The sequence below is a fragment of the Lissotriton vulgaris genome, unplaced genomic scaffold, assembly GCF_964263255.1.
Source record: "Lissotriton vulgaris unplaced genomic scaffold, aLisVul1.2 SCAFFOLD_11369, whole genome shotgun sequence".
NCBI lineage: Eukaryota > Metazoa > Chordata > Amphibia > Caudata > Salamandridae > Lissotriton > Lissotriton vulgaris.
In genome coordinates, this window is record NW_028245326.1 from 13,524 (window position 1) to 23,728 (window position 10,205).

The 10,205-nt window shown below is 48.1% G+C and overlaps 1 protein-coding gene across 1 annotated transcript; it reads right to left on the reverse strand.

The window, feature by feature from the left end:
• Positions 1-8,027: 8,027 nt before the first annotated feature.
• Positions 8,028-9,749, reverse strand: LOC147666478 (uncharacterized). Its single transcript, XM_086949059.1, has 2 exons — positions 9,326-9,749; positions 8,028-9,037 (listed from the first exon to the last, which is right to left on the reverse strand). The coding sequence occupies exons 1-2, from the start codon at positions 9,747-9,749 to the stop codon at positions 8,028-8,030; spliced, it is 1,434 nt and encodes a 477-aa protein (XP_086805185.1).
• Between the last annotated feature and the right edge of the window lie 456 nt (positions 9,750-10,205).

Sequence of the window (10,205 nt, forward strand, 5' to 3'; positions counted from 1 at the left end):
TGTTGGCTGTCGGATGGCAGTCCCCGCAGACCCGCACTGACCTTTCCAGCGTGCGGTGCATCTTCCGCGGTTGAGGCCACCGCGCATAAATCTTCACCCTAAGATGCCTCTGACATGAAGACGCCACTCCGTGTGTGAACAGGTACAACCTTCTTTATTGCAAAACTGCGCCCTGCGCCTGTTATTTTCAAGGGGTCCCAACGCGTTTCGAAGCGTCTCGCTTCTTCCTCAGGGGATGGCACTCATTGAGACCGGATGGAACTGCAGCCCTATTTGTCCATTGCGCATGCGTCCTCCAATGGGTGCATGCTGGGAGCTGTAGTTTGTTAATACTCCTTCGGTGGAGTCCGTGTTCTCAATGCGTTTTCGTGCTTTTGGTCCATATTTAACTGCCCTCCAGTGGGCTACAGACACAGTGCCCAGTTCTAATTTTGCAGTTCACTCACGCTGCTTGTTGGCTGTCGGATGGCAGTCCCCGCAGACCCGCACTGACCTTTCCAGCGGGCGGTGCATCTTCCGCGGTTGAGGCCACTGCGCATAAATCTTCACCCTAAGATGCCTCTGACATGAAGACGCCACTCCGTGTGTGAACAGGTACAACCTTCTTTATTGCAAAACTGCGCCCTGCGCCTGTTATTTTCAAGGGGTCCCAACGCGTTTCGAAGCGTCTCGCTTCTTCCTCAGGGGATGGCACTCATTGAGACCGGATGGAACTGCAGCCCTATTTGTCCATTGCGCATGCGTCCTCCAATGGGTGCATGCTGGGAGCTGTAGTTTGTTAATACTCCTTCGGTGGAGTCCGTGTTCTCAATGCGTTTTCGTGCTTTTGGTCCATATTTAACTGCCCTCCAGTGGGCTACAGACACAGTGCCGAGTTCTAATTTTGCAGTTCACTCACGCTGCTTGTTGGCTGTCGGATGGCAGTCCCCGCAGACCCGCACTGACCTTTCCAGCGGGCGGTGCATCTTCCGCGGTTGAGGCCACTGCGCATAAATCTTCACCCTAAGATGCCTCTGACATGAAGACGCCACTCCGTGTGTGAACAGGTACAACCTTCTTTATTGCAAAACTGCGCCCTGCGCCTGTTATTTTCAAGGGGTCCCAACGCGTTTCGAAGCGTCTCGCTTCTTCCTCAGGGGATGGCACTCATTGAGACCGGATGGAACTGCAGCCCTATTTGTCCATTGCGCATGCGTCCTCCAATGGGTGCATGCTGGGAGCTGTAGTTTGTTAATACTCCTTCGGTGGAGTCCGTGTTCTCAATGCGTTTTCGTGCTTTTGGTCCATATTTAACTGCCCTCCAGTGGGCTACAGACACAGTGCCCAGTTCTTATTTTGCAGTTCACTCACGCTGCTTGTTGGCTGTCGGATGGCAGTCCCCGCAGACCCGCACTGACCTTTCCAGCGGGCGGTGCATCTTCCGCGGTTGAGGCCACCGCGCATAAATCTTCACCCTAAGATGCCTCTGACATGAAGACGCCACTCCGTGTGTGAACAGGTACAACCTTCTTTATTGCAAAACTGCGCCCTGCGCCTGTTATTTTCAAGGGGTCCCAACGCGTTTCGAAGCGTCTCGCTTCTTCCTCAGGGGATGGCACTCATTGAGACCGGATGGAACTGCAGCCCTATTTGTCCATTGCGCATGCGTCCTCCAATGGGTGCATGCTGGGAGCTGTAGTTTGTTAATACTCCTTCGGTGGAGTCCGTGTTCTCAATGCGTTTTCGTGCTTTTGGTCCATATTTAACTGCCCTCCAGTGGGCTACAGATACAGTGCCCAGTTCTAATTTTGCAGTTCACTCACGCTGCTTGTTGGCTGTCGGATGGCAGTCCCCGCAGACCCGCACTGACATTTCCAGCGGGCGGTGCATCTTCCGCGGTTGAGGCCACCGCGCATAAATCTTCACCCTAAGATGCCTCTGACATGAAGACGCCACTCCGTGTGTGAACAGGTACAACCTTCTTTATTGCAAAACTGCGCCCTGCGCCTGTTATTTTCAAGGGGTCCCAACGCGTTTCGAAGCGTCTCGCTTCTTCCTCAGGGGATGGCACTCATTGAGACCGGATGGAACTGCAGCCCTATTTGTCCATTGCGCATGCGTCCTCCAATGGGTGCATGATGGGAGCTGTAGTTTGTTAATACTCCTTCGGTGGGGTCCGTGTTCTCAATGCGTTTTCGTGCTTTTGGTCCATATTTAACTGCCCTCCAGTGGGCTACAGACACAGTGCCCAGTTCTAATTTTGCAGTTCACTCACGCTGCTTGTTGGCTGTCGGATGGCAGTCCCCGCAGACCCGCACTGACCTTTCCAGCGTGCGGTGCATCTTCCGCGGTTGAGGCCACCGCGCATAAATCTTCACCCTAAGATGCCTCTGACATGAAGACGCCACTCCGTGTGTGAACAGGTACAACCTTCTTTATTGCAAAACTGCGCCCTGCGCCTGTTATTTTCAAGGGGTCCCAACGCGTTTCGAAGCGTCTCGCTTCTTCCTCAGGGGATGGCACTCATTGAGACCGGATGGAACTGCAGCCCTATTTGTCCATTGCGCATGCGTCCTCCAATGGGTGCATGCTGGGAGCTGTAGTTTGTTAATACTCCTTCGGTGGAGTCCGTGTTCTCAATGCGTTTTCGTGCTTTTGGTCCATATTTAACTGCCCTCCAGTGGGCTACAGACACAGTGCCCAGTTCTAATTTTGCAGTTCACTCACGCTGCTTGTTGGCTGTCGGATGGCAGTCCCCGCAGACCCGCACTGACCTTTCCAGCGGGCGGTGCATCTTCCGCGGTTGAGGCCACTGCGCATAAATCTTCACCCTAAGATGCCTCTGACATGAAGACGCCACTCCGTGTGTGAACAGGTACAACCTTCTTTATTGCAAAACTGCGCCCTGCGCCTGTTATTTTCAAGGGGTCCCAACGCGTTTCGAAGCGTCTCGCTTCTTCCTCAGGGGATGGCACTCATTGAGACCGGATGGAACTGCAGCCCTATTTGTCCATTGCGCATGCGTCCTCCAATGGGTGCATGCTGGGAGCTGTAGTTTGTTAATACTCCTTCGGTGGAGTCCGTGTTCTCAATGCGTTTTCGTGCTTTTGGTCCATATTTAACTGCCCTCCAGTGGGCTACAGACACAGTGCCGAGTTCTAATTTTGCAGTTCACTCACGCTGCTTGTTGGCTGTCGGATGGCAGTCCCCGCAGACCCGCACTGACCTTTCCAGCGGGCGGTGCATCTTCCGCGGTTGAGGCCACTGCGCATAAATCTTCACCCTAAGATGCCTCTGACATGAAGACGCCACTCCGTGTGTGAACAGGTACAACCTTCTTTATTGCAAAACTGCGCCCTGCGCCTGTTATTTTCAAGGGGTCCCAACGCGTTTCGAAGCGTCTCGCTTCTTCCTCAGGGGATGGCACTCATTGAGACCGGATGGAACTGCAGCCCTATTTGTCCATTGCGCATGCGTCCTCCAATGGGTGCATGCTGGGAGCTGTAGTTTGTTAATACTCCTTCGGTGGAGTCCGTGTTCTCAATGCGTTTTCGTGCTTTTGGTCCATATTTAACTGCCCTCCAGTGGGCTACAGACACAGTGCCCAGTTCTTATTTTGCAGTTCACTCACGCTGCTTGTTGGCTGTCGGATGGCAGTCCCCGCAGACCCGCACTGACCTTTCCAGCGGGCGGTGCATCTTCCGCGGTTGAGGCCACCGCGCATAAATCTTCACCCTAAGATGCCTCTGACATGAAGACGCCACTCCGTGTGTGAACAGGTACAACCTTCTTTATTGCAAAACTGCGCCCTGCGCCTGTTATTTTCAAGGAGTCCCAACGCGTTTCGAAGCGTCTCGCTTCTTCCTCAGGGGATGGCACTCATTGAGACCGGATGGAACTGCAGCCCTATTTGTCCATTGCGCATGCGTCCTCCAATGGGTGCATGCTGGGAGCTGTAGTTTGTTAATACTCCTTCGGTGGAGTCCGTGTTCTCAATGCGTTTTCGTGCTTTTGGTCCATATTTAACTGCCCTCCAGTGGGCTACAGACACAGTGCCCAGTTCTAATTTTGCAGTTCACTCACGCTGCTTGTTGGCTGTCGGATGGCAGTCCCCGCAGACCCGCACTGACCTTTCCAGCGGGCGGTGCATCTTCCGCGGTTGAGGCCACCGCGCATAAATCTTCACCCTAAGATGCCTCTGACATGTAGACACCACTCCGTGTGTGAACAGGTACAACCTTCTTTATTGCAAAACTGCGCCCTGCGCCTGTTATTTTCAAGGGGTCCCAACGCGTTTCGAAGCGTCTCGCTTCTTCCTCAGGGGATGGCACATTATAAAAGCATAGGTTTCACACCAGTTATAGTTAGCTGAACATTTTACTCATACAAAACCATTGAAATTCCCACGTTATAGTTTGTTGGACTCACTATAACTCACGTGCCCGCAATCCACTGCTGATGATGTCACATATTACATCATTCATGACATGGTCAGTGACATCACTGATGACATCACTGATGACATCACAAATGACATCACTGATGACATCACTGATGACATCACTGATGACATCATCCAGTGTCTTTGTGTTTCTGTAAAGTTCTATACATCATTTGTGTGTTACTGTAAAGTTTAAATATGTTTTACATATTCAAGAATGAGTGGGTGTATAAGTGTCTGGATGAAGGATTTAGTTGGTGCGTGACTGTCTGTATGAGTGAGTGATTAAATGTGTCTTACCGAATGCATGGGTTAGTGACTAAACTGTCTGTGTGTGTGCATCATTATGTCTGTAGTTGTGTAAGGTGCTGCATGTGTTGATTAGTAGCTATATAAGTGGCTATATGGGTTATTGATTGGTTGCCCTAGTATTTGTATGTGAGGGTGAGTGTGTGTGGGAGTGGCTGGGAGGTGTGTGACTCTGTGCATAGATGTGTGAGCAGTTGATTCACTTGGTGTATGGGTTCAAGAGTGCATGTGGAAATAGCTGTAGGGATGGTTGACTGTGTGCATGGATGTGTTGGTGAGTGAATGGATATCTCAGTGTTACATGTCCAAGTAAGTACATATGTAAAAACAGTGCATTTGAGAGTTGGCATATATCAATGACTATACATGAGAGTCTGTGATTGGATAAGTGACTGTATGGATCAATGTGTTCTTGTATCAGTGATTGTAAAATAGAGTAAGTATGTGTTAGTATATGTTTGAATAAGTAAGATGTTGTGTGTATAACTGTATAGAAGAGGAAATGGGAGTGTGATTGATTCTTTGCATGACTAACTAGGTTTGTAAGTAAGTCCATGGTTGAGTGGTAGTGTGTCAGTATCTGTATAGGTGTATGAGTGCATATGATAATGTTGTATTGATGAGTGACTGTATGTATGAGTGATTGTATGTGTAAATGAGCGAATGTGTGTGTAGACCTAGGAATCAGTGAGTGTGTATGTAGTAACTAGTATTGGTGTGTCAATGGTTTCAGGAATGGTAGTCTGTATTCAATACTGGATGTATCAAAGATTAGATTAGAGTGTGAGGAGGTGCATTATATTATCACATAGATTATGTCATCAGTGATGTCATTTGAGATGTCATCAGTGATGCCATCAGTGATGTCACTGACCATGTCATGAATAATGTAATATGTGACATCATCAGCAGTGGATTGCGGGCGCGCGAGTTATAGTGAGTCCAACTAACTATAACGTGGGAATTTCAATGGTTTTGTATGAGTAAAATGTTCAGCTAACTATAACTGGTGTGAAACCTATGTTTTTTTAAATAAATTTCAAAGGTTTTTTAAATGCTAATTCCTAACTATATCAAATGTGAAACCTATGTTTTTTTTAGTGAATTTCAATGGTTTTTTAAATGCTAATTCCTAACTATAACGATTGTAAAACCTCTGGTTTTTTCACTGAATTTCAAAGGTTTTTTAAAAGCTAATTCCTTTCTATATTGAGTTTGTAACCTACGATTTTTTATTTTTTTTATTTGCTGTTTTGTGTAAGTATTAATTATTATTAATTTATTTTTGAAAAATATTTTTCCAATGTGTTTGTTTTTTTTAATCATTTTTTCCTGGGGCGCTCAGGGTGCGCGCACCGGTAAGCTCTCCGGAGAGCGCACCGAGAGCGCTATTTCTGCGTTCGTTAAAAAAAATTATGAATGAAAAGTAAATAATAACGTAAGACATTTAGGGCCCGATGTAGGTAGGCCTTTACCGTTCGGTAACGGCCGAAAATACCGATTTTCGGCCGTTACCGACCGGTATTGAGTGATCCGTATGTAGGTGATAGAAAATAGGCCGAATCGGTAAATTTAGGGATTCGGTAAACGTACCGATCGGTAAACCAACATATCGGTAAATTTACCGAATCGGTAAACGTACCGATCGGTAAACCAACCGATCAGTAAATTTACCGAATCGGTAAACGTACCGATCGGTAAACCAACCGATCGGTAAAAAACAGTCAAAATTGAAGATTGAGATGTAGGGAGTCTCCGAAATACCGAATTTGCTCCAAAATCGGTATTTATGAGTCGGTAATTACCATGGATCCAAAGCAGGTGGTAACCAGGTGCAGCCTATAAAAAAGGACCCAAAATGCAATTCTGTTTGCACAATGGCTGCATTTTATGTCATTGCAAGACGGCTACGGCTACAGGAGGAAGGAGAGAGGGAATGGCTGAGACAGGAGCAGGTTTACAGGCAGAGGGTGACCCTGTTCATGCTCACAGAGGAAGAGATACTGCAAAGGTACAGGTTGGCTCCAGACACCATCTTGGAGCTAATCAGGGACCTAAAACCACTGTTGGAGCACCCCCACTCCAAGGGCACATGCAATCCCAACACATGTACAGGTGCTGTGCAGCATCCACCTGCTGGCGTCAGGGAGCTACCAGAGCGAGGTTGCTGCGGTGGGAGGGGTGAGCCAGAGCAGCCTCTCAAGGTTTTTTAACAATTTCCTTGACGCCATGTTGCATAGGATGGAGCATTACATTTCTTTTCCATCCACCCATGCTGAACTGTTTGAAACCATATCTGACTTCTACCAGATGGCAAGATTTCCCCATATCATCGGATGCATTGATGGGACGCACATCCCCATTTGTCCCCCTGCTGCCACGGAATACATTTACCGCAATAGGAAGTCAAGCCACACCATCAACGTGCAGGTGATTTGCAATGCCAAGAACGTCATCACAGACATTGTTGCAAAATACCCGGGAAGTACCCACGACTCATATATATTTCAAAACAGTGGCATCTATGCACGCCTGACTGCAGGGGAATTTGGTGAAGGCTACCTCCTAGGTAAGAGACAGTGTGCAACACCTATTACACCTATTGCAATAAGCAGTACATGTATGCATGTGTGTAAATGTTACCCTTTTTATTCTAGGAGACAGTGCATATGCCCTCCGCTCATTCATACTCACCCCCTACCTCAACCCCTCAACACCCAGCCAAAGGAGATACAACCGGGCACACAAGAGCACACGCAATGTTGTTGAGAGAACATTTGGTATATTGAAAAGTAGGTTCAGATGCTTGCACAAGAGCGGAGGTGCAAGGCAGTATACCCCCATTACCTGCTGTAAGATCATTGCTGCCTGTGCTATGTTGCACAATCTGGCTGTTAAGAAGGGGACTGAGGTGGAGTTATCTGACTATGAGGATCATGACGACGACATTGCTGTGCCTGAAAGACAACCTGCTGGAGTGTCAACACCAAGTGATGGCAGATACAGACGTGATGACATAGCACGCAACTATTTCTGAGTAAGTGAAGACACTGAGCTATAGTGAAAGCACAAGCTTCTGTTTAATTAGATTTGTAAAGATTTATTGAAGAACAAAAGTGCAACAGTAAGCATTTGACATCAATGCTCACAGTGAGCAAACACACTCAGACAGGTGTAGAATCCCCCAACCATAGTTGTACATAGTCACTTGGCTGGTTGCAATGGCACAAATGTGCAAATAACACTGTATTAACTATAAATCAAATGTCCATTGGCAGTAGGCCATCGTTACAACTGATCATTTTCGCACACGCTTTGCACTGGCAGGTGTCTGTGGCTCAGCCTGTTCACTGGGCGTTTGGCCTATAGCCTCACCCTGTCGCCTGCTGCTCCTCCTTGGCTCTACGCCATGGGGGCTAGCTGTGCTGCTCCTACTGGTGCTACCTTCAGTGTCCGGCACCTCTACAGCAGAACTTTGTGCACTTTGTGCATTGAGTAGGGTCTCCAGCGCACCGGTCATTCCAGCTATGCCCCTTGTCAACTGGTTGCTATTATGAGTCAGGACTACCTGACTATTGATGCTACGCCTGCATAGCAGGGATGTGGCTGTAGCCAGCTGCTCCATGGATTTCTCTGTTCTCTCTGCGCGCTGCCTGTCCCTGCACCTTGCACTAATATCAGAGTCAAGTTTTGTGCACAGTTGCTCTATGCCTGTTGCCATGCTCTTGTTGACTATCACTAGCTCTTTTATGCCCTTGCTAATTTCTTCCATGTTGATGTTCATGTTTCGCATTTGTCTTTGACAGGCCATGATGCCCTTGCCCTGCATCCTCTGAATCCTGACCATGGCTCCCTCCAGGCCTTTGAAGACACTGGAACCCTCCCCATGTGCTCCTTCATCCCTTCCTTGCACTGTGCGCCTTCTAGTGGTACCTGGTACAGGCTCTGTGCTAGGCTGCAGTGTGGCAGTGATGTGAGCTTGTAACAAGTTAAGTGAGTCTTCACCCACCATTTCATCAGCACCTGTCTCCATTTCCGGCAGTGGGGGAACAACATGCCTCCTGCCAGGGTGTGCAACAGGTGTTTCTACAACAAGGGATGCATGCATTTCTGGGGATGAGACCAATAGTGGTGACTGTGAAGGAATTGGGGAGCCCTGCATTTCTTCAATGATGTCAGTTTCTTGGGAGGGTGGCTGCCCACTCGGAACACCTGTGTCCTGGGATGCACTGGGCCCTGGCTCCTGACTGTCATCCCTCTGGGGTGCCGTGCCTTCTGCCTCCTCAGACTGCCTTCTGGATGTGAGACCTCTGGACATATGAGCACATATCAGCTAGGTGTAAATGTGTCACAGCCACTACAATTAAAGATGTTACATTGCACTTTGTACATGCTGCCTGCCCTTCATTTTGTCAGCATTCATTTGAATTATGTGTTGGTTACAGTGCTGTGTGACATGGTCTTTCAATGACTAACTACATGTAACATGATGCATTGGTACTGTTTTGCACAGGCACCATGGGACTGGGGTAACTTAGCTGCAAGGGGTGAGGGATGTATGGGGGTGGGAGGGGGATAGCTGTGCATGCATCTTACCTTTTTTTTTTGCAGATTGCGCAGAGCTGTCCACTTCTCCCAGTCCATGGACACTTTCAGCCTCCAGGGTTGTGGCTACCAGCTCCTCCAGCTCGGTGAGGGGGGGTGCAGTGTTCTTTCCTCGACCTGTTTGCTGTGACTGTTTGTGGCGGTCAGCCAATTTTTTCTTCGTGAGGCTCCTTAGGTCATAGAACCTCTTCTTTAATTCTTCAGTGCGTCTGGTGGTGACTCCCACTGCATTTACTTTATCTTTGATTTCCAGCCAAAGTTTCCTTTTTGTTGATTCTGGCACAGTTAGGGACTGCTTTCCAAAAAGTCTGTGGTGTATCTTTACCACCTCCTCAGCAAGGAGCTGTAGCTCCTGTCTACTGAATTTAAGCTTTCTTTTCCTTTCAGCCTGCTCAGTGTCCCTGCTGCTTTCCATGTTGTAGTTTTCAGTGAATTCACAGGCTCTGTCTGCTGCTTCTGCTGCTCCCAGTCTCTCGGCTCCAACTGCCTTTCCTGAACCTTCTAATTAGTTGCACCTGCCTGTGGGGCCACTCCCTGGAGAGAAGGGGGAGGGTGGTTGCACCTGATTGGCTTTTGTGTTGAGTTTCACTTTTGTTTGTTGTCCGTCGCGGGAATTACCGATCGGGATTTACCTACCGGTAAATACCGATCGGTAGATACCGATTGGTAATTACCGATCGGTAAATACCGATCTGTTAATACCGAATTTTAAGGATTCGTTAAAAAATCCAGATGTTGGTACCTACATCCCATTTACCGATTTTGAAATACCGAATCGGTAAAATTCGGTAATATTCGGTATTTCAAAATCGGTAAATGTGAATTACCTACATCTGGCCCTTAGTACCATACTTATAAAAGCAGTATTTTT

Bases quoted from the DNA above. Each gene is read 5' to 3' on its own strand.
- LOC147666478 (XM_086949059.1), bottom strand. From the start codon at position 9,749: ATGGAAAGCAGCAGGGACACTGAGCAGGCTGAAAGGAAAAGAAAGCTT. The intron at 9,038-9,325 runs GTAAGATGCATG...ATATGTCCAGAG, and splicing joins GCAATCTGCAAAAAAAAAAG to GTCTCACATCCAGAAGGCAG.